Here is a 24,062-nt window from a genome sequence, read left to right on the forward strand (position 1 = left end):
CCTTTCTGTATACAGTGCTATAAAATCCCTCCTGGCCAGAGGCAAAACCCTTTCACCTGTGAAGGGTTAAGAAGCTAAGGTAACCTCGCTGGCACCTGACACAAAATGACCAATGAGGGGACAAGATACTTTCAAATCTGGAGGGGGACAGTGGGGGACATGAAGGATCTGTCTGTGTGATGCTTTTGCCGGGAACAGATCAGGAATGCAGCCTTCCAACTCCTGTTAAGTTAGTAAGTAATCTAGCTAGAACATGCGTTAGATTTCCTTTTGTTTAATGGCTGGTAAAATAAGCTGTGCTGGATGGAATGCATATTCCTGTTTTTGTGTCTTTTTGTAACTTAAGGTTTTGCCTACAGGGATTCTCTGTGTTTTGAGTCTGATTACCCTGTAAGGTATTTACCATCCTGATTTTACAGAGGTGATTCTTTTACCTTTTCTTTAATTAAAACTCTTCTTTTAAGAACCTGATTGATTTTTCATTATTCTTAAGATCTAAGGGTTTGGGTCTGTGTTCACCTGTACAAATTGGTGAGGATTCTTATCAAGCCTTCCCCAGGAAAGGGGGTGTAGGGCTTGGGGGGATATTTTGGGGAAAGACTTCTCCAAGTGGTCTCTTTCCCTGTTCTTTGTTTAAAATGCTTGGTGGTGGCAGCATAGAGTTCAAGGACAAGGCAAAGTTTGTACCTTGGGGAAGTTTTTAACCTAAGCTGGTAAGAATAAGCTTAGGGGGTCTTTCATGCAGGTCCCCACATCTGTACCCTAGAGTTCAGAGTGGGGAAGGAATCTTGACAGCTACGCTGCTGTTTTTAGTTGCTAGCTCGATCAAACTAGTAACTCTGCCCAGGCTGAAAATTACACTCCCAACTGCAGTGTAGACGTACCCAGAGAGACCTAATGTGGGGGACAGATTGTTCTACATCTGCTACTGTGGGGTTCTTTTACCTCTCCTGGACTAGATGAGCCCTGGTTCTGGTCCAGTCTGGCAGTTCCTGTGTCCCTGGAAAACCATAGTCACGATGGTAAATAATGGTGGGTTTTGGCATCTGGGTGTGGGGTGCATCTTTTCTTTCCCTGCCCCTGTGGACAGCAGCAGGAGTGACAGAAGATTTTAGGGGGCTTAAACTCCATTACTATTAGTAGTAATAGTTCCTGGTCCCAGCAACTTAAGAAGAGCAACCAGGCTCCCCTTTGTGCCCCACCCCAGATCCAGCCCTGTGTCCTGAAATGCTATATCCATGCAATCAGGATGTTTTTGCTGCAATGATCAGCAGTGAAATATTTGGCCTAGCAAAGTGAGGTCAACTTGATCGCTTAATTGTTTGTTTTTCTGTCTGTCTTTTGGTAGAAGCTATGAAGTGTGCAACGCTCTAATTAACAATGTTGACATTTAAATTGTCAACAGTAGAGTGCAGAGTTAACACCCATTAAGGTGACGGGGCAGCTCATTCCTCTCAAAGCTCTGGTTTCAGGCTGTTTCTGTGGCAACTTTGGCAATCAACCCTAGAAACCTTCTAGAAACATACTTTTTAAACAAGCAGCTGATGGCTCGCAGGGGGCTTTGTACCTGGTCTGCTCAGTCTGCTGCTGGTGCTGCTGCTCTGTTCAGGACTTTCTGTCTTGTTTATTGTAGGGTAAATTGGTGACGCACCCCTGCCCTCCGTATGCCCTCACCTGGGCTTCCAGCAGTGTCGTGGCTGCAGGCTGTGATAAGAAGATTATAGCTTATGGAAAGGAAGGCCACATAATTCAAACCTTTGATTATAGCCGGGACCCCTTGGAGAAGGAGTTCACCACAGCAGCCACTAGCCCCGGGGGCCAGTCAGTTGTCATTGGCAGCTACAACAGGTATGGTGCCTAATGGCTGGGCCTTTCCGTTAGAACAGCCTTCCTCGCCTGCCACTTGGAGTTTTTCAAGGTCACTGCTTCCTCATCTCTTCCCACAGGCTGAGGGTGTTGAACTGGAGCCCCCGCAGGAGTGCCTGGGAGGAAGCCAAACCCAAAGAAATCGCACACCTTTACACTATCACAGCCTTAGCATGGAAGAGGGATGGCTCACGGCTCTGTGCGGTGCGTACCATGAAATCATAGCCTCAAGCCATCCTCCAGAGCCACCCTGCGGTGTGCTGGAGTGGCAGTCCTGCCTGCTGCATGGTGGAATCTGATCTGTGTCCCTGCAGTCAGCGAGACATGGCACTGGGAGGGCCAGCCAGAGACCAAGGGGGAGGGATGGCACCTAGAAACACAAGGAGGAGGGGTGGGCTGGGATTTAGGGTGGGAAAGAAGTTGCTGCAATCTGGTATTTGATTTGAGTCGTAGGAGTTTGAGAAATGGCACAAGTGATGGTTCAGCGGCCGCAGCAAGATCCCTTCCTCCGCCTGGCCTTCCCAAATGCAGTCTGCCCTCTGTCTCCCCATAGCACCTGGTGGGGGTGGGGAGGAGCTGAGCTGGCATTAACCCCTTGTATTCCAGGGACCAGAGAGTGCCCCTGTCTCTGCCTTAGGGATTCTGCTCAAAATTATCCCAGGCTGAAAGTCCCTGGGCAAAAGATGTGCCCTACAAGGCTGTTCCTTGCTTCCCCTTACACATTTAAGACCTTCATCTTTAAAACGAACCTGGTTTCATTCTTTGATAAGATTAGACGTTTGGTTGATGAGGGTAACTGAGACTATGTAATTACTGAGACTGTGGAAAGGCATTTGGCTTAGTACCGCATGATATTCTGATTTAAAAAATGAGTACATGTTAATGGATTAAGAACTGGCTGACAGACCTCACAAAAAGAAAAGGAGTACTTGTGGCACCTTAGAGACTAACCAATTTATTTGAGCATGAGCTTTCGTGAGCTACAGCTCACTTCATCGGATGCATCCGATGAAGAGAGCTGTAGCTCACGAAAGCTCATGCTCAAATAAATTGGTTAGTCTCTAAGGTGCCACAAGTACTCCTTTTCTTTTTGCGAATACAGACTAACACGGCTGTTACTCTGAGACCTCACAAAGTAGTTGTTAATGGGGAATCCATCATTCAATGGCGGTGTTTCTAGCGGGATTCCACAGGGATCATACTAGGCCTGACACTATTCTACATTTTCTTCAATGATCCAAAAGTAAATATAAAATCACTGCTGATCAGATTTGTTGTGACACAAAGATTGGTGGAATGGTAAATAACTATGAGGACAGGGCAGTCATACAGAGCAGTCTTGGTTAGCTGGTAAGCTGGGCCCATTCAAACAAAATGTGTTTTTAATGCAGCCAAATAGAAGGTCAGACATCTAGGAAGAAGGAATGTAGGCCATACCTATAGAATAGAGACTCTGTCCTGGAAAGCAGTGACTCTGAAAGGGATCTAGAGATCATCTTGGATAGACAGTTGAACATGAGCACCCAGAGCAACACGCTAGTGAAAAACGCGAATGTGATCCTTGGATAGATAAGCAGGGGAGTAGTGAGTAGGAGTCAGGAGGAGATTTTACCTGCGTATACAGCATTGGTGAGCTTAGTACTGGAATACTTGTGCAGTTCTGATGTCCACTTTTTCAGAAGGATGTTGAAAAATTGGAGAGGGTGCAGAAAAGAGCCACAAAGATTATTCAAGGGCTGGAGCAAACGTCTTACAGTGAGAGAGCTTCATCTGTTTAGTTTATCGAAAAGAAGACTGAAGAGTGACTTGATTACAGTATCTAAGGACCTTCACTTGCTGCACTCTACCTGCCTTGTGTTTGCTCCCCAGGGCACCCTTTGTGGAGGGGTGGAGCAGTTTGACTGCTGCCTTCGCAGGAGCATTTACAAGAATAAATTTGAAATGACATATGTGGGGCCGAGCCAGGTAAGCAGTTCGTCACCTGTGTGAAGCAGGTGTCTGTGAGTGAAGCTGTGATAATCAGTCACCTAGCACACTTAGTCCTCAGTACTGTCTGCTACCCTCCTGTCTCGCCCAGGTCTGCCTCCACAGCCCGCTCCCGGTCCCCAGACCCTCCCTGCAGTCTGCTGTGATGGGTTTCATAAGCTCTCACAGCTGGGCTCCTGCTTACACCCAGCCCCAATAAAACATTGGCTTTGTTTAAAAAATTCTGTTCAAAAGAGTTAAGGGTACCACTGGAATTCAGCAAAGTGCTTAAACAATTCCACTGGCTTGGAAAGCCCTGTGCCTTCTAAAACACCCAAACGTTTAAAAGTCTAGAAACTGAATCCAGCCTCTGCCCTTGCCCTCCTGCCCACCCCTAGCCAAACTTTGGCCCCTAAAATTTGGAAAATATACACAGAAGTCAACACAGTGCATTACCAGGCGAGGGTAAAATCCCATTGCTAGCTAAGGGATCCATCTCCACCAGTTTGCTGGGAAGTGTGTATATTTTTGCATATATTAGGAACAAGATTCAGTGTGGGTGAGTGGTGGAGGGCAGCTGGAGTGACAGACCTGGCATCAGTTCCTGGCTCTAACATAGACTCATTGTGTGCCCATGAACAAATCACTCAGTCTCCTTGTGCCATAGCTCCCCAGGGGTACAATGTGGGGGGGTGAGGGGAATGCTCCCTTTCCTGGAGGGTTGCTGTTTTTGTGAGGGGCTGGGGCACAGAACTACCTAGACAGATAAACAAGAACCTTCCTTAGGGCTCTTGTGTTGTGCTCCTGTAGGGGCCAGCCAGCTTCCTTACCTCTTGCCCTGCTCTCTCCAGGTCATTGTGAAGAACCTCTCCACAGGAACCAGAGTGGTGCTGAAATCCCACTATGGCTATGAGATTGATGAGGTGAAGATTTTGGGGAAGGAGAGGTACCTTGTGGCCCATACCTCAGATACACTGCTGCTGGGGGATTTGAACTCCAACAAGCTCAGTGAGGTACTGGAAGTCGCTGCAGAACCTTGTGGTTGACCTGGTGTCTCTGGATTCCCAGGCAGACTCACTGGCATCTGAATAGTGTGTTGGTTAAAAACAACTAGTGGTTTTAATAAGTCTGTATCCGCAAAAAGAAAAGGTAGCATCTTACAGACTAACAAATTTATTTGAGCAGGCCTGTGAGAGAAGGAGATGAAGGGATAGACAGGCTGTGTCGTCGGTGGAGGGAATGTGAAAGGAGTCCAGGTCCATGGTGCAGGCTGGGGCCCTGGGAGCAAAGGCAGGGAGCTCGAATTTGACGCCAGCTCAGTGGGGAGCCAGCGATGGGTGTGGGGGTCTTATTACCTGGAAAAGTAGGAGGAATGGCAGTGCAAACTGCTCGCTGGCCGTGCAGGCACCTGAAGCGCTGGAAGGTGAACTCTTGTGCAGCATCCCTCACTGTGCCTAGTCAGGCTGTTTGCAGGGAAGGCACCAGGCTTGTCTGTGCTGCTGCAGAGAGTGGGAGGAGGTTAGTTCCACAGAGCCAAATAGCAGTGAAATTTCAGAACCCAACAAGATGTAACAATCGAGATGAAGTAAGAGCTGAAATGCTTCTGCTGCTTTGATCGCTAGCTGGAATCCCATCTCGCTGACCCCAGATCCCATGGTGCCTGCAGCTTGACAGCAGTGCAGTGACAGCAGCCAAGGGACCACCAGGGCAGCGCTCATTCACTCCACACCCTTGTGTTGCAGGTGGCCTGGCAAGGATCCGGAGGGAACGAGAAATTTTTTTTTGACAACGAGAATGTGAGTTGGATTGGGTGAAACTCTTCCCTCTCCTGGCTGAATACACTATTCACAAACTGCAAACATGAAGTCGTCCCCTGGGGTGGCCCATTTCTTTGCCATGCCTCATGCTGTCCACCCAACTCCTGCAGCCTGTGGTCTGCTCCCTACCCTGCCCATGTTTCAGAGAGCAGAACAAACCTTTGGTATGAGAGCTTGCATGAACAGTGTTTCCACAACGGAGGGGTGGAAACACTGCCCAGGCAGCAGAGGGGTAGGGCAGAGGAGGAAGACGCTGAGGGGAAATTAGACATACAGAGAGCAGACATATGACTCACTGGGGGGAATCCTACTCCACCTGGCACGGCTGAGAGGCTTGGAGGAGTCGGCTTACTAGCCTACAGCGTGGCTCCTACAGGACAAGAAACTCAGCCCATTGGTACTGATTAGTGGCAGACACAGCAGGGAGACCAAGGATGGAATGAGCTCCAGAGACTCAGCTCTCCTCCTGACCCTAGAGGGTGAATCCAGGTCAGGGTGCAGGGCATCCCTTCCACAAACCCAGCTAGTACCTGTGCTCCTCCATTGAGCCCTTCCTCTCACACTGCCTGCTGTAGGAGTCCTGTCTTCTGTCACCCTACAGGTCTGCATGATCTTCAATGCTGGAGAGCTGACTTTAGTGGAATATGGAAGCAATGAAATTCTGGGATCTGTCCGCACTGAGTTTATGAACCCTCATCTCATCAGGTAAGTGTCGCACTCCTCCTTATCCCCACCACAGGTACTGCCTTGAGACTGCATGGGACTGATCGGGGGCCATCACATCCTAAATGGTCCCCATGCATGGGTTCTAGACCTGAGACACAATGTGACCTGGGAACCTGGGACTGAGCCTGGGCCATCACATCCTAAATTGTCCCCAAGCATGGGTCCTAGCCCTGAGACACAATGTGACCTGGGAGTGAGGCCGGGCCATCACATCCTAAATTGTCCCCATGCATGGGTCCTAGCCTTGAGACACAATGTGACCTGGGAACCTGGGAGTGAGCCGGGCCATCACATCCTAAATTGTCCCCATGCATGGGTCCTAGCCCTGAGACACAAGGATACCTGGGAAACTGGGACTGAGCCCGGGCCATCGCATCCTAAATTGTCCCCATGCATGAGTCCTAGCCCTGAGACACAATGTGACTTGGAACTGAGCCCGGGCCATCACATCCTAAATAGTCCCCATGCATGGGTCCTAGCCCTGAGACACAATGTGACCTGGGAACTTGGGAGTGAGCCCGGGCCATCACATCCTAAATTGTTCCCAGGCATGGGTCCTAGCCCTGAGACACAAGGAGCGCCATGTTGCTCGTGAATGGTTTCTGAGGCTTAGCCTGCACTTAAAAGCTAGGTTGAGGTGGCTACATTTGTCAGATGTGAAAAACCTTACATCTCTGGCTGATGTCGCTGTGCCGACTTACGTCACAGGGGACATGCATGTGCGTCAACAGAAGAATGCTTCTGTCGACGTACCTACCATTGTTTGGGGAGGTGGTATTTCTGTACCTATGGAGAAACCCCTTTTGTCTGTGTAGTCTATGTCTACACTGCAGGGCTATGCTGGCATAGTCTCCATAGTGTAGACACCCTCAGTAAATCTGCGTCCCGTGGACAATGTTATGGCTAGCGGGTGCACAATTGTTATAGGAAGACAGAAGTACATTTGTCACATGCATTTTTGTGCATGGCTCTGATGTTCCTCTTTCTGAAGAGGGACCCCTAACCCACACCTGAGGCCAGCTGGTCTGACTGGCACTAAATGGAAGGTCTCAATGCCACAAGTCTTGCTCTATTCCTAAAAAAATCTGTTCTTCACTTCTCTCTCCTTTGCAACTGAAGGCCTCTCTCTCTTGAGTGGTAACAGTTAATTTAACTATAACAGGGTTCAAAAAAGAACTAGATATGTTCATGGATATGTTCATGTTCAAGGCTCTTATGTAAATTAAGTTGTCATGGGATAAGAGGGAAGATCCTTTCATGGATTGAGAACTGGATAAAAGACAGGGAACAAAGGGTAGGAATAAATGGTAAATTTTCAGAATGGAGAGGGGTAATTAGTGGTGTTCCCCAAGGGTCAGTCCTAGGACCAATCCTATTCAATTTATTCATAAATGATCTGGAGAAAGGGGTAAACAGTGAGATGGCAAAGTTTGCAGATGATACTCAACTGCTCAAGATAGTTAAGACCAAAGCAGACTGTGAAGAACTTCAAAAAGATCTCACAAAACTAAGTGATTGGGCAACAAAATGGGAAATGAAATTTAATGTGGCTAAATGTAAAGTAATGCACATTGGAAAAAATAACCCCAACTATACACACAATATGATGGGGGCTAATTTAGCTACAACTAATCAGGAGAAAGGTCTTGGAGTCATCGTGGATAGTTCTCTGAAGACATCCACGCAGTGTGCAGCGGCAGTCAAAAAAGCAAACGGGATGTTAGGAATCATTAAAAAAGGGATAGAGAATAAGATGGAGAATATCTTATTGTCCTTATATAAATCCATGGTATGCCCACATCTTGAATACTGCATACAGATGTGGTCCCCTCATCTCAAAAAAGATAGACTGGCATTAGAAAAGGTTCAGAAAAGGGCAACTAAAATGATTAGGGGTTTGGAACGGGTCCCATATGAGGAGAGATTAAATAGGCTAGGACTTTTCATCTTGGAAAAGAGGAGACTAAGGGGGGGTAGGATAGAGGTCTGTAAAATCATGAGTGGTGTGGAGAAAGTGAAAAAGGAAAAGTTATTTACTTGTTCCCATAATATAAGAACTAGGGGCCACCAAATGAAATTAATGGGTAGCAGGTTTAAAACAAATAAAAGGAAGTTCTTCTTTACTCAGAGCACAGTCAGCCTGTGGAACTCCTTGCCTGAGGAGGTTGTGAAGACGAGGACTATAACAGGGTTTAAAAGAGAACTGGATAAATTCGTGGAGGCTAAGTCCATTATTGGCTATTAGCCAGGATGGGTAAGGAATGGTGTCCCTAGCCTCTGTTTGTCAGAGGGTGGAGATGGATGGTGGGAGAGAAATCACTAGACCATTACTGATTAGGTTCACTCCCTCTGGGGCACCTGGCATTGGCCACTGTTGGTAGACAGGATACTGGTCTGGATGGACCTTTGGTCTGACCCAATATGTCCTTTCTTATGTTCTTATGGAGGATAGGTCCATCAATGGCTATTAGCCAGGATGGGCAGGGCTGATGCCTCTGTTTGCCAGAAGCTGGGAATGGGCAACAGGAGGTGGATCTCTTGATGATTCCCTGTTCTGTTCATTTCCTCTGGGGCACCCGGCATTGGCCACTGTTGGAAGACAGGATACTGGGCTAGATGGACCTTTGGTCTGATCCAGTGTGGCCATTTTTATGTTATTAATGCTTGTTCGTTTCTCTGTGAGGAGCTGGGATGCTCACTCTCCCATCTCTGTGTTTGCCAGCCCAGTCTTGAGGTAGCTTCTGGTCACTCACCCTTTCCAGCTGCTTCAACAAGCCAGAAAATGGCTAATGCCTCATCCTTGCTTCTCCACCTGTGGCATCTGAGTCAACCGAGCACCAAGAATGGCGTAGTCAGGCCTAATCCTTGTGCTTATGCTCCCCTCTGGGCTGTTGTGGCAGTGCAGCCTAGCCCAAAGTGCTGGCCATGCTGTCAGAGGCAGGATGCTGACTTTCCGGACTAGATTGCAGCAAACACTTGGCAGTGTCCTGAGTCTGTGAGGTGGTTGCAAGGGTTTTGGCCATTTTGGTACACTTATCAATTATGGATGTTCCTTAGGGGACTAAAGGCTATTTGCGATGCTTCTGTAATTCGGCATCCCTGGTCATCATCTGACGGATTCCTCTGCTCTGAATTGGTGCGCTCCATCCCTGAGGAGGTTTGGGTTGCACCCTTTGAGTGAACAGAGGCAGCTAACAGGAGAATTGAAGGGTATAGCTGCAGCCTCTGTGCTTGGAGGTAGCAGGACTTGGTGAGTGATGCATTTGGTCTTTCTGGGGGTTGTCTGTTGCACTATTCTTTTGCTCTCTGTGTATGGGCTGCATCACTGTGCCAAGGGTCCCTGAGGAAGCAGACAAACAGGGAATTGGAATAACTCATTTATGAGCATAAATTGAATGGAATTGGTATTACTGAAACTTGAAGGGATGATTCCCGTAACTGGAATGTTAAAATCAATGGTTATAACCTGTTTAGGAAGGATTGCGTGGGCAAAAGGGAGGGGAACATGGCACTCTATGCAAAAATGGCATTACCTGTTTCTGAATCACTGAGAACTTGGAATGATCTTGAATGCTTACTGAGAAGGTTTTGGAACAAATTGATAAATTAAGTAGTAATAAGTCACCAGTAGCAAATGATGTTCACCCAAGAGTTCAGATGTGAAATTGCAGAACGATCAACTATAGTATGTAACATATCGCTTAAATCAGTCTACGTACCAGATGACTGGTGGATAGCTAATGTGATGCCAATTTTTGAAAAAGTTCCAGCGGTGATCCTGGCAATTCCAGGCCGGAAAGCCTAACTTCAGTACTAGACAAACAGTTGTTACTCAGAACTCTAAGCCCTGATCCCTGCTTCCTTCCTGGTTGCTGCTACCCTGCGTGGTTTCTGTTTCCTTGCCCTGGCCCCAGTTGTTGACTGTGGCTTTGATCCTTCGTGTGACTTCTGACTCCAACTCTGGCTTGACCGTTGGCGTAACTTCTGACTGTGACTTAACTCTTGGTGTGACCATGACCCCAGTGTTACCCATGGCTCCAACCACTAGGTCAAACTCAGACAGCCCATGTTATGGGTCCTGAGAGTATAAATCAGATGCTAGGAATTTTAGGAAGTTGATAAAGGAAGAAAGGAAGACAAGAAGAAATCTATGGCTAACAGAGTTAAGGACAATAAGAAGGAGTCTTTTAAGTATATTAAGAACAAAAGGAAAGCTAACAATGGTATTGGTCCATTATTAGATAGAAATGGTAGAATTGTTCATTGATTTATAGATTCTAAGACTAGAAGAGACCACTGTGATCATCTCGTCTGACCTTCTGTATAACACAGGCCAGAGAGGTTCCCCAAAACTATTCCTAGAGCAGATCTTTTAGAACAACTTCCAATCCTGAGTGTACATTTAACAGTAATTAACCATTGGAACAATTTACCAGGGGTCGTGAGTCTCCATCACTGACAATTTTTGAGTCAAGATTTGATGTGTTTCTAAAAGATCTGCTCTAGGAATTATTTCAAGGCAATTCTCTGGCCTGCGTTATACAGTGGGTCAGAATAGGTAGTCAAAATGGCCCCTGTTGGTCTTGGAATCTAGGAATCTATTAATTTGCTCTCGTTGTGTTCGGAGCCTATTTAGGATAATTTGTGGCATACCAGCCTGGGAGCCTGGCCCCTGCACCTCCCGGAAGCTGTCTCTAATGTGCAGATGCTCCCAAGTGGGTAGTGATGTGAGGGTCCTGGCTCCTGCTCCATTTGCTTCCACTGCCTTCACGGGTTGCTGAGCCTGTGCTGTAAGAACTGAGAACCCTGCCCACACAATGTGATCAAATGGGAATTGTCTGTGACAGTTTTATGAATTCTGTGTGTGCCTCAGCTTCTTTCTGTCCTTTGCTTTATTAACCCTGGGGACGAAAAAGGGTTAAGTTTCCTCTGGGGGCGTAGCACAGGACATGCGGTGAGGATATTGCCTGGTTGTCTGGGCTCCAGTGAATGAGGTGGTTGTGGAACTGGATGGAACCTGCTGAGAGGAGAATCCAAAAGAGACAATGGAAAGCTCCAATGACCAGAACATTGACACCTAGCAAACAATGACACAGAGCAAGGAGGTTTTTGAGACATAACCAGCAAGAGTGGGCTTCTGGAGGAGGCTGGCTGCTCTTCCCTGGGAGTGGCTAAGGAGCCAAAGAGGGACCGAGCCTGAGACGGAATCCACTACGGCTTGGCTGGTGGGCTGCTCTGGCTTGACCAGAATGGGTGATGCTTTAACCTTTATTTCTGAATGCTAACCTCAGGCCTTCCAGTGCTGTGTTCCAGTTGCCTAATAAGTCCTACTCTGTTTTGAAAGGCCGGTTTGGTGTCACCACAAATACTGGCTAGGGAGCATTAGTCCCTGAAGAGCAAACAAGTCTCTAACAAGGAGTCTATCTCAGCTGAACTGCTGAGCAGAGCTCCCAATGTGAAGCAGGAATTCTGGAGTGCCAGGGCTCAATCTCAGAAGCAGTGTGGCTGTGTAGCCTAACCTGAAGGAAGAGTGAGACCCCCTGGGGAGTCTGGCACACAGATGGGGTTCCTCCAAAAGACTGTTTAAGATGGGGCGTAGGACTTATCCCACAGATCTGTGATAGAAGGTGTTTCAGAGGCAGAATTTCAGGGACCTGAGTAACTGTCCCTTCTAGGTAGAGAACCACCAATCTGCAGGGACTAAGGGCTGTACAGTACCCCATGGGACCTGATGGGTAGACTGGGGTGGTTGTGGGAATGGAGAGCCACAGGTCAGGAGGTGTGGTTCCATGGGTGGAGGGGGACACCAGGGGTGGTTCTGGGGGAGGGTGGGAGATGCCCCATGTGGTTTGGCAAGTGCACAGCATTGTCAGTCATTCTTCACTCTTCTCCATTACAGCGTTCGCATCAATGAGAGAAGGCAAAGAGGGATGGAGGAGAACAAGAGACTGGCATATCTTATCGACATCAAGACTATAGCAGCAGGTGAATGGTGACCCTCGTCCTCCCTGCCCCTGTCTACATTCACCTTCTTCCGGGAGGCGATCATTAGAGTCAAGTTGCACCCATGTCTGACTGGGAGGCTGCCCTGCTCTCGGGTCTGTTACATGTCTGGCGAGGACGGTGGGTCTCTGGGGCAGGGCCATGTCTCCTGTCTGTGTGTGCGGCCATCAGTCATCATAACTGTGTTGCTGTGGGCACTGTCAGTGCACAGTCCCCTCGAGCTGATGAGATGGGTGTTAGTGCTGCCAGGTGAAGCTCCCAGAGTTGGGATGTCTCAGCGCGTTCTGCCCCGATGCCTTAGGTATGCCATGTCATGGTGCAGTTTCCATGGGACCCTGCCTCATCCGGGATCGCAGGACTTGAGTTCTGGATGCTCAGGTTGAACAGTGTGCAGAGAACAACGGAGTAGGGCAAGAATGATTTGCAGTCTGCAATGCTTGTCATGCAGTGAGGCTAAAGAAGCTCTTTATTTAGCTTAATACAGAGAAGGTTAAGAGGTGACTTGATCATGGTCTACAAGTACTCACCTGGGGAAGAGATTTCTCATAGGAGAGACTCTTTAGTGTAGCAGACAGATGCAGGAGGAGATTCAGTGCTTGGAAGTTGAAACGAGATGAAGATCGGAAATAAGGTGCACGTTTATATAGTGAGGGCAATTAACCATGGGCACAACTCACCAGGCAGTGTAGCAGGTTCCCCAGCGCTTAGAGTCTCTAAACGGGGACTGGGTGTCTTTCTAGGAATATGCTGCAGTTCATCCAGCAGCTACGCGTTCAGTGCAGGAATCGCGGGTGGGGTTGTCTGGCCTGTGCTCTGCCGATCAGACTCGATGTTCAGAATGGTCTCTACCAGCCGTAAATAGTGAATAAGAGCAGAAGAAGAGAGAATTGCTGTCTGTCACCATCATGAACAATAATGTTCCCGCCTTCCTGGCATTGCTCCCCAGCCCCCTGCTGGCCGTGTGGTCAGTTACAGGTCGTTCCTGAGTGGTAGGTGGCAGGGATGCACAATTCCCCTGCACCCTGGACTACATAGACCAAGGGTGTAAATCCCTGTCCTCAGCTCCTCTCTGCCAGCTGGAGTGGGCACAGAACCAACCTCACCCTTTACCTGGCTTCACCTGAGGCCTCTGCAACCGTGGCTAGCCTCGGTGTACATTCCCAGCAGGCACCCCCTGGACTGAGTGGTCATGATGCCGAGCCACATCCTACTGTCTTTGGACTGGTGGCGGGATCCCGACTCGGTGCTGCAAGAGTTCCCTTCGTGATCCCATCTCTATCGCTTACTCTCACGCGTCGGACCTGGGCTAGGGAGCTCATCTGGGGGAGCTCAGCACCCAGGGCCACTTGCTACAAAACGATCTAGCCGTTCATATCAACGTCAGGGAACTCAAAGTGGTTCACCTGGCCTGCCAGGCTTTTTTGCCCCACCTGAAGGGCAAGGTGGTCAGGTCCTGGCAGACAATACTGCCGCAATGTATTACATCAACAGGCTGTGCCTCTACCCGCATGTCCAGGACCCGGTTCCCCCTTGGGACCTGAATCTTGTGCTGTCACGGCTCATGGGTCCCCGCTTCAAACCCCTGGCGTCCTGCTCCCTCCTCTCTTGGAAGGTCTCCTTTTTAGTCGCTATTACTTCGGCCTGTAGGGTGTCTGAGATCAGAGTGTTCACATCAGAACCGCTGTTCACGATCTTCTATAAGGACAAGGTCCAGCTGCACCTGCACCTGGCCTTTCTACCCAAGGTCGTCTCCCAGTTCCATACTGGTCAAGACATATTGGAATCTGGGGCAAAAATTGGGGATTGGTCCTGCTTTGAGCAGGGGGTTGGACTAGATGACCTCCTGAGGTCCCTTCCAACCCTGATATTCTATGATTCTATGATTCTATATACTTGCCGGTCCCTTGTCCGAAGCCTCACATGACCGATGAGGAATGCAGGCTGTATACCCTGGACGTCAGATGGGTCCTGGCTTTCTACATAGACCGAAAAAAGGTGTTCTGCAAGTCTACACAGTTGTTTGTTGCTGTCGTGGATAGAATGAAGGGTTGCCCAGTGTCTGCCCAGAGAATCTCCTCCTGGATCACGGCCTGTATCCACTGCTGTTATGAGCTAGCGAAGGTGACCCCACCGGCGACCGTGACGGCTCACTCGACTAGGGTGCAGGCATCCTCGGCAGCCTTCCTCGCCCAGTGCTGATCCAAGAAATTTGTTGAGCTGCGAGCTGATCGTCCATCACACATTTGCTTTGCACTAGGCACTGATCCAGCAAGCTTGAGATGACGCTGGTTTCAGCAGAGCAGTGCTCCCATCTGCAAAACTGTGACCTCCGAGCCCACGACCGAGGATTCTGCTCGTGAGTCATCTACAATGGAATCTACAAGCAAGCACTCGAAGGAAAAACAGTTACCTATCTTTCGTAACTGTTGTTCTTTGAGATGTGTTGCTTATGTCCATTCCATTACCCGCCCTCCTGCCCTCTGTCGGAGTTGTCGGCAAGAAGGAACTGAGAGGGTGTAGGGCCGAGGGCGCCAGATATACCACGGCATGAGCGCAGCACTCCAGGGTCCCCCACAGCTGACCCTACGGATACCGCTAAAGCCAAAGTCTCCGACAACTGCGCACGTGGCACGCGCAGACCTACAATGGAATGGACATGAGCAAGACATCTTGAAGAACAACAGTTATGAAAAGGTGGGTAACTAATTTTTTTAATGTATTCATCCTGCGATGGGGTATGTGCCCCACACAGGCTGTGAATGGATAATGGTGGCCTGAGAGGCTGCACTGGAGAGCGGGTCAGGCTTAACTGAGGATAAGTCTAGCTAAGGAAGGGCTGGGAGAGGACTGTGAACAGAGGAAATTGACCACAGAAGGGAACTAGAAGCAGAGAGTCTGCAGTCACTCTCTGGGACTAGAGAGAGTGAGGATACCAGGAGGGTCCAAGAGGAAGCCCATGGGGAAGAGATGACCCGGGATCCTCCCCTGAATAGAGAAGTCTGGCGAGAGCCAGGGGAGAGACAAAGCAGCCACTGGCTCCAGTGTTAAGCCCTGATAAAAGACATGATGCAGACTTCCAAGGAGAGGGCCCTCTGAGCTGTTCAATGCAGGAACAGCAAGGGGAATTTAAGAGGCATGAAAGACTAAGACCAAGGAAGGCAGCAGGTGATTTGGGTTTGCTAGAGGATTCCGGGGGAGGGCCCTGAGGGTCCCAGTCCTGAGAAAATGGTGAACCTAGAGAGTTGCAGGGAAGAAGGCCTGAGAAAGGCTCAGTAGGAAGAAGCTCAGAGAGCCAGCGGCAGCAAGGAGTTGGACCAAGCAGTCCTTGGTCCTGGTTATAGGATCCCTGGGCTTGAATCCAGTGTAGTGGGAGGGGAATCCAAACCCTCCCATTATCAGCCACCAGAGAAGGTGATGTGAAGTCCCTGAGAAGGAGATAAAGATGACTGAAAGCCCTAGGAGAAGGATCTGAGGACCACCAGGCACAGAGTTGGGGCTGAAGACCTGATAAATGGTCTTGGACATTGTTGGACTTTCTGTTACCCTTGAAGGGGCAGACTAAATCATGACCACCAGAGGACTAGAGCACCTGCCATCAAGGGACGCCAGATTGGGGGAGAGATGCTACAGCACCCCTGGCCATGAGGAGGTGCTCTAGTGGTGAGGACCCCTGCCTCCTTCACCCATACCCTTCATCTGCTCCCTTTGGCAGGCCAAAAAATGAATTTGAAGAGCAGCTAGCAAAAGACACACAAGCTAACAGCAAAAATGTTTTAAAGTATATAAGAAGCAGGAAGGCTGCCAGAGAATTAGTGGGGCCACTGGATAATCAAGGTTCTAAAGGAGCACTCAAGGGAGACAAGGCCATTGTGGAAAAGCTAAATGAATTCTTTGCATTGGTCTTCACTGCAGAGGATGTGAGGGGGATTCCCATTCTTTTTTGATAACAGATCTGAGGAGTTGTCCCTGACTGTCGTGTCAGTAAAGGAGGTTTTGGAACAAATGTATAAATTAAACAGTAACAAGTCACCAGAACCAGATGTTATTCACTCAAGAGTTCTGAAGGAACTCAAATATGAAATTGCAGTTACTAATTGAGGTACCATAACATATCATTTACATCAGTCTCTGTACCAGATGACTGGAGAGTAGCTATTGACATGGCAATTTTTATAAAAAGGCTCCAGAGGCGATCCTGGCAAATACAGGCCGGTAAACCTAACTTCAGTATCAGGTAAATGGATTGGAACTACAGTAAAACACAGAATTATCAGACATGTAGATGAACACGATTTGTTGAGGAAGAATCAATGTAGTTTTTGTCAAGGGAAATCATACGTCACCGATCTATTGGAATTCTTTGAGGGAATCAACAACCATGTGGCCAAGAGTGATCTGTTGGATGATGTGTACTTGGACTTTCAGAAAGCTCTTGACAAGGTGTCTCACCAATGGCTCCTAAGCAAAGTAAGCTGGCGTGGGATAAGAGGAAATGTCCTTTCATGGATCCATAATTGGTTAAAGGATAGGAAACAAAAAGTAGGAATAAGCTGTCAGTTTTCACTGTGGAGAGAGGTAAATAGCAGGGTCCCCCAAGGATCTGTACTGGAACTAGTGCTGTTGAACATATTCATAAATTATCTGGAAATGGGGGTGAACCGTGAGGTGGCAAAATTTTTAGATGATACAAAATTCTCAAGATAGTAAACAAAGCAGACTGTGAAGAGTTACAAAGGGATCTCACTAAACTGGGTGACTGGGTAAGAAAGTTGCAGCTGAAATTCAGTGTTGATAAATCCAAAGTAGTGCATCCTGGAAAAAATAATCCCAAGTATACATACAAAATGTTGGGATCTAAATTAGCTGTTACCACTCAAGAAATTGATTTTAGAGTCATCAATGGATAGTTCTCTGAAAACATCTGCTCAGTGTGCACTGGCAGTCAAATAAGATAACGGGGGTTGTTAGGAAAGTGATAGATAAGACAACAGAAAATATCATAGTGCCATTATATAAATCCATTCTATACTACACTTTGAATACTGTGTACAGTTCTGGTCACCCCATCTCAAAAAAAGATATGTTAGAATTGGAAAAGGTGCAGAGAAGAGCAACAACGATTAGGGTTATGGAGCAGCTTCCATATGAGGAGAGATTAAAAAGACTGAAACTGTTCATCTTAGAAATGAAATACGTGAGCAGGGATATGATAGAAGTCTATAAAATTATGAATGGTGTGGAGGAAGTGAATAGGGAAGTGTTATTCACCCCTTCGTGTAATAGACAAGGTGAATGAGGTTATATCTTTTGTTGGATCCACTTCTTCTGGTGAAAGAGACAACCTTTGAGTTTACACAGAGCTCTTCTTTAGCCAAGATGGTCAGGGACGCAACTCCACACCTTGGGTGTCCCTAAACCTCCAACTGCCAGAAGCGGGGACTAGACAACAAGGGATGAATCATTCGAAAATGCCCTGTTCTTTTCATGCCCTCTGAAGCATCTGGTATTGGCCACTGTCCGAAGACAGGATATTGGGCTAGATGGAGCATTAGTCTGACCCAGTATGGCCATTCTTATGTTCAATATCTGCCTATCATCCTTAGATTGTTGGTTTTAATATATTTTCTCATCCTATTTCTAAAAGATTCCTTTAGGGTCTGGTTAAAGTATTTCCACCTATGAAGGATCCCTGGAGATCTGAATATTGTATTGTCTAGTTTAATGAAAACTCTATTTAAGACTTTAGTTACCCCTTTGTTAAACCTTCCGTCCATGGAAACAGTATTTTTGCATATAGCATGAGTGAAATTAATGCTTTGATGTCAGGTCCTCCCTATATGATATTTCATAGAGGTAAAGTTTCATTAAGACCTCATCCAAGCTTCCTGCCTAAGATTGTGTCCGAATTTCATGTTAACCAGGCAGTTAATTTACCAATAGTTTGTCCAAAACCTCATGCTGATAAAATGGAAAGGACTCTGCACTCTTTTGCTGTAGCTAGCGCTTTATTTCACCTTTTAGCTGAACAGAACTAAATCTTTTAGTTGTTCTTCCATATTATTTGGCATATGCCGGGAGAGTTAAAGATAAACCGATTTCCTCTCCGACACTTTCAAGTTGGATTTCAAGATGTATTAAATTGTGCTATTGTTAGCAATTAGGGCCCATTCTGCAAGAGCCTAAGATGATTCCATAGCTTCTTTTAGTAATGTCTCGGTTTTAGGAGTTCCTAAGATAGCCACATGGGCTTCTATTCATACTCTCATGAAACATTATGTAGCTAGACAGGCAACTAGAGAAGATGCGACCTTTGTTACAGCTTTGTTACTTAGATCTGTCTTTACGTAACGCTTGTGTACCAACCCTCCATCTGTCAATTGCTTTTCAGTCTCCATGAGTGGAAGACATATAGACAACCACTCAGTTAAGAAAAAGAGGTTACTTACCTATAGTAAATGATGTTCTTCAATGTGTGTTGTCTGTATGTATTCCATGACCCATCCTCCTTCCCCACTATATGAAGGCCTTGCAAGATTTTGGCTGGCGAAGGAACATACTGGCAGTTGGTCCACCCCACCCCTTTATTCTTGGGTGGGATGGATTGTGTAAGTATGTGTAGACCAACGGGGTACCTGCTAGTAAGAAGAAAATGTCTTATCCCTGGCGCTAGGGGGTGCACAATACCTGTGAGTGGAAGACGTATAGACAACACATCTCAAAGGTCATCAGTTACTATAAGGTAAGTAATTTCCCACTTTACTGAAATGTTGGTGTGTTCCGGGGGCGAGGAGACCGAGATTTTCTAGCACACGCTGATCACAGAGAGCAGTTTGGAACCTCTCACTTTGTTGAACAACGCTCTTTGACTGGGAATTTATTAGTGTTCTGTCTGGTACTGGTTTAAATGTCTCAGGAGGTGGATGGGCTTCCATCCTTGGGAGATGAGTCCCTGCCTGACACAGCTCGCTGTCAGGGGACTTATCCTGATATGCAGCTTACATGTCCCTTTCTCAGTGTCATCCCCTTGCTCTGAGTTGTGTCCTCCTTGTACCACCCTAAATAATCCCTCCCCATCCTTCGCCTGCCCACAGACTGAGTGCCTCCTTTGCAGCAAGGCTTCTGGCAGCTCTGCCCTGCAATTCACCTCCTGGCTTGACAGAACATTCTCATACTGAGCCTCTCTTCTTTCCCTTTCCCAGTGGATCTTGTTGGTGGCTACAACATTGGCACCATCAGCCATGACAGCAAGATTGACTGGCTGGAGCTGAATGAGACGGGCCACAAACTTCTCTTCAGGGACAAGAAGATGAGGGTGAGGTGGGAGACAGGCATGTCCAGGGTATGGGGTGTGAGCTGGGCATGCTCAGGAGCAGGGAAGGTGGTGGGTAAGGTGGGTGTCACAGCTCTAATCTTGTCCACTTGCCAGACTGCCATGAGGGGATCCAGCTGCTCAATCCCAGGTGTTTTAATGCTCTGGACACTGCGCAGCATCCAAGCACTACCACTGCTTTGGGACCTCTAGTCACATTCTCAGAGCACAGCCCCTGTCTAGCACCCTCTCCGGAGAGCTGCTACCACACTGCTCAGCCCCTTAGACTTGCCCATAATTTAAATGCACCCTTTCCCCGAACTCCAGCCAGGGTGTGTTTTGGGCCCACAGTTTACCTCTTCAAGGGCACGTGATAGCTGTAACACGTGAAACACACACTTTGCACAGGATTGTAACACCGTAGCTGTTTACATAATCATACGAGAAATACACAGATCTTATAGAAAACAACAAACATCCTGAACACAGTGCTTTACACTGCAGTTGACCTTTCCCTGGAGAGACAGCCAAGTTTCACAGATTTATAGATTCCCAGGCCAGAAGGAACCACTGTGATCACCCAGTCTGCTCCCCTGTCTCACAGAGGCCGGAGAACTTCCCCAAAATAATTCCTAGAGCAGATCTTTTTGAAAAACATCTAATCTGGATTTTCAGATTGTCACTGATGGAGAACGTACCACAATCCTTGGTAAATTATTCCAGTCGTTAAATACTCTCACCATCAAAAATGTGTGTCCTATTTCCAGTCTGAATTTGTCTAGTTTCAATTTCCAGCCATTGGATTGTCTTGTGCTTTTCTCTGCTAGATTGACCAACCATTATTAAATATTTGTTCCCCACGTGGTGTCTTGCAGGGGTCAACCCTATTTCTGGTACTATCAATGTTTTCATTAATGACTTGGATAATTGAGTGGAGAGTATGCTTATAAAATTTGCAGATGATACCACACTGGGAGGGGTTGCAAGCTCTTTGTAGGACAGGATTAGAATTCAGAATGACCTTGACATATTGGAGAATTGGTCTGAAATCAACAAGATGAAATTCAAAAAAGACAAGTGCAAAGTACTTCATTTAGGAAGGAAAAATCAAAAGCACAACTACAAACTGAGGAATAACTGGCTAGGTGGTCGTACTGCTGAAAAGGATCTAGGGATTCTTGTGAATCACAAATTGAATATGAGTCAATAATGTGATGCAGCTGTGAAAAAGGCTAATATTGTGGGATGTATTAACAGGAGTCTTGTATATAAGAGATGGGTGTGATGGGTTGGGCCACAGAAACCCCCTTGGGAACTGTCACCTGATGTGCTGGGACTACCTTTGAGCCCATTTTCCCTGGCAGCTTGGGACTTCAGTGCCTTCCCTGGTTGTGCCAGACATGCTAGCCTACTACAAACACAGACCCAGCTCTGAACCACGTCTCCCAAAAGCTGCAGGCTTAACTGAAAACAGCTTAAGAAGTACTCCTGTCTCCAACACCCAGACACCTAGTTCCCAATGGGATCCAAATCCCAAATAAATCCGTCTTACTCTGTATAAAGCTTATAAATAAAGCTTATACATAAATTGTTTGCCCTCTGTAACGCTGATAGAGAGATATGCACAGCTGTTTTCTCCCCCAGGTGTTAATTACTTGCTCTGGGTTAATTAATAAGCAAAAAGTGATTTTATTAAATATAAAAAGTAGGATTTAAGTGGTTCCAAGTAATAACAGACAAAACAAAGTGAATTACCAAGCAAAATAAAATAAAACACGCAAGTCTAAGCCTAATACAGTAAGAAACTAAATGCAGGTAAATCTCACTCTCAGAGATGTTCCAATAAGCTTCTATTACAGACTAGACTTCCTCCTAGTCTGGGTCCAGCAATCACTCACACCCCCTGTCGTTACTGTCCTTTGTTCCAGTTTCTTTCAGGCATCTCTTTGGGGTGGAGAGGCTATCCATTGTGCCAGCTGAAGACAAAATGGAGGGGTTTCCCAGGGGCTTATATAGTCTCTCTCTTGTGGGTGGAAACCCCTCTCTCCCCCTGTGTAGAATCCCAGCTACAAGATGGAGTTTTGGAGTCACATGGGCAAGTCACATGTCCATGCATGACTCAGTTCTCTACAGGAACGTTTCCAGGAAAGCTCAGATGTGGATTGGTGTCTATCAAGGAAGCCAAGTGGACCTTCCATTTACTTGAATAACCCCTTCATACTATGTTGACCAAATCTGCCTTAGGTGCTTTCTACTGCAAACCCTTTAAATACAAGCAAAGAGCCAACGCTCATAACTTCAGATAAAAAATGATACATGCATACGAATAAGATGAATATATGCAGTAGAATATAACCTTTGCAGAGATTTGTTACATGGCATATCTAGCATAAAACCTATTCCAGTTATGTTATATTTACACTCCTAAGCATATTTCTATAAAGCATTATGGGGTGAAATGTCACAATGGGAATTAATTGTCGTGCTCTACTCGGCACTGTTGAGGCCTCAGCTGGAAAACTATGTCCAATTCTGGGTGCCATGCTTAAGGAAATATGTGGACAAATTGGAGAGAGACTAGTAGAGGACAGCAACAAAAACGATAAGTCCAGATCTAATTCATCCCAGGGTGCTGAGGGAGTTGGCTGATGTGATTGCAGAGCTATTGGCCATTATCTTTGAAAATTCTTGGTGATTGGGGGAGGTCCCAGACAATTGGAAAAAGGCAAATATAGTGCCCACATTTTAAAAAGGGAAGAAAGAGAACCCGGGGAACTACAGACCGGTCAGCCTCACTTCAGTCCCCGGCAAAATCATGGGGCAGGTCCTCAAGGAATCCATTTTGAAGCACTTGAAGGAGAGGAACGAGATCAGGAACAGTCAGCATGGATTCACCAAGGACAAGTCATGCCTGACCAACCTGATTGCCTTCTATGATGAGATAACTAGCTCTGTGGATATGGGGAAAGCGGTGGATGTAATATATCTTGACTTTATCAAAGCTTTTGGTACGGTCTCCCACAGTATTCTTGCCAGCAAGTTTAAAAAGTATGGATTGGATGAATGGACTATAAGGTGGATAGGAAGCTGGCTCGATTGTCGGGCTCAACGGGTAGTGATCAACGCTCAATATCTAGTTGGCAGCCGGTATGAAGCGGAGTGCCCCAGGGGTTGGTCCTGGGGCTGGTTTTGTTCAACATCTTTATCAATGATCTGGATGATGGGATTAATTGCACCCTCAGCAAATTCACAGATGACACTAAGCTGGGGGAGAGGTAGATACGGTGGAGAGTAGGGATAGGGTCCAGAGTGACCTAAACAGATTGGAGGATTGGGCCAAAAGAAATCTAATGAGGTTCAACAAGGACAAGTGCAGAGTCCTGCACTTAGGAAGGAAGAATCCCATGCACTGCTACAGGCTGGGGACCAACTGACTAAGCAGCAGTTCTGCAGAAAAGGACCTGGGGATTACAGTGGACGAGAAGCTGGATGTGAGTCAGCAATATGCCCTCATTGCCAAGAAGGTCAACGGCATATTGGGCTGTATTAGTAGGAGCATTGCCAGCAGATCAAGGGAAGTGATTATTCCCCTCTATTCGGCACTAGTGAGGCCACACCTGGAGTATTGCATCCAGTTTTGGTCCCCCCACTACAGAAGGGATGTGGACAAATTGGAGAGAGTCCAGCGGAGGGCAACGAAAATGATTAGGGGGCTGGGGCACATGACTTACGAGGAGAGGCTGAGGGAACTGGGGTTATTTAGTCTGCAGAAGAGAAGAGTGAGGGGGGATTTGATAGCAGCCTTTAACTACCTGAAGGGGGGTTCCAAGGAGGATGGAGCTAGTCTGTTCTAGTGGTGGCAGATGATAGAAGAAGGAGCAGTGGTCTCAAGTTGCAGTGGTGGAAGTCGAGGTTGGATATTAGGAAACACTATTTCACTAGGAGGGTGGTGAAGCACTGGAATGGGTTCCCTAGGGAGGTGGTGGAATCTCCATCCTTAGAGGTTTTTAAGGCCCGGCTTGACAAAGCCCTGGCTGGGATGATTTAGTTGGGGATTGGTCCTGCTTTGAACAGGGGGTTGGACTAGATAGCTCCTGAGGTCTCTTCCAACCTTGATATTCTACGATTCTATGAACCTGACCTAGGAGGAAAGGTTACAAAAACTGGGCATGTTTCATCTTGAGAAAAGAAGGGGCGGGGGGAGGTGATTACAGTCTTCAGCTATGCTTGAGGCTGTTATAAAAAGGATGGCGATCAGTTGTTCTCCATTTCCACAGAAAGTAGGACAAGACATAATGGTCGTTAATCTGCAGCAAGGACGATTTAGGTTATACGTTAGGAAAAACTTTCTAAATCTCAGGGTAGTTAAGCTATGA

At 47.1% G+C, this 24,062-nt stretch overlaps 1 protein-coding gene across 1 annotated transcript in view; it reads left to right on the forward strand.

Moving 5' to 3' along the window:
• The window catches only part of IFT172 (intraflagellar transport 172), a 134,650-nt gene that overhangs the window by 27,509 nt on the left and 83,079 nt on the right, over window positions 1-24,062 (forward strand). The window contains 8 exon segments of the mRNA XM_037893588.2: window positions 1,634-1,848; window positions 1,947-2,070; window positions 3,736-3,831; window positions 4,683-4,844; window positions 5,574-5,627; window positions 6,250-6,353; window positions 12,274-12,359; window positions 19,577-19,689. Coding sequence (XP_037749516.1) covers window positions 1,634-1,848; window positions 1,947-2,070; window positions 3,736-3,831; window positions 4,683-4,844; window positions 5,574-5,627; window positions 6,250-6,353; window positions 12,274-12,359; window positions 19,577-19,689 — 954 coding nt within the window.

This window comes from Chelonia mydas, chromosome 3, assembly GCF_015237465.2.
Source record: "Chelonia mydas isolate rCheMyd1 chromosome 3, rCheMyd1.pri.v2, whole genome shotgun sequence".
In the NCBI taxonomy this organism is placed as follows: Eukaryota; Metazoa; Chordata; order Testudines; family Cheloniidae; genus Chelonia; species Chelonia mydas.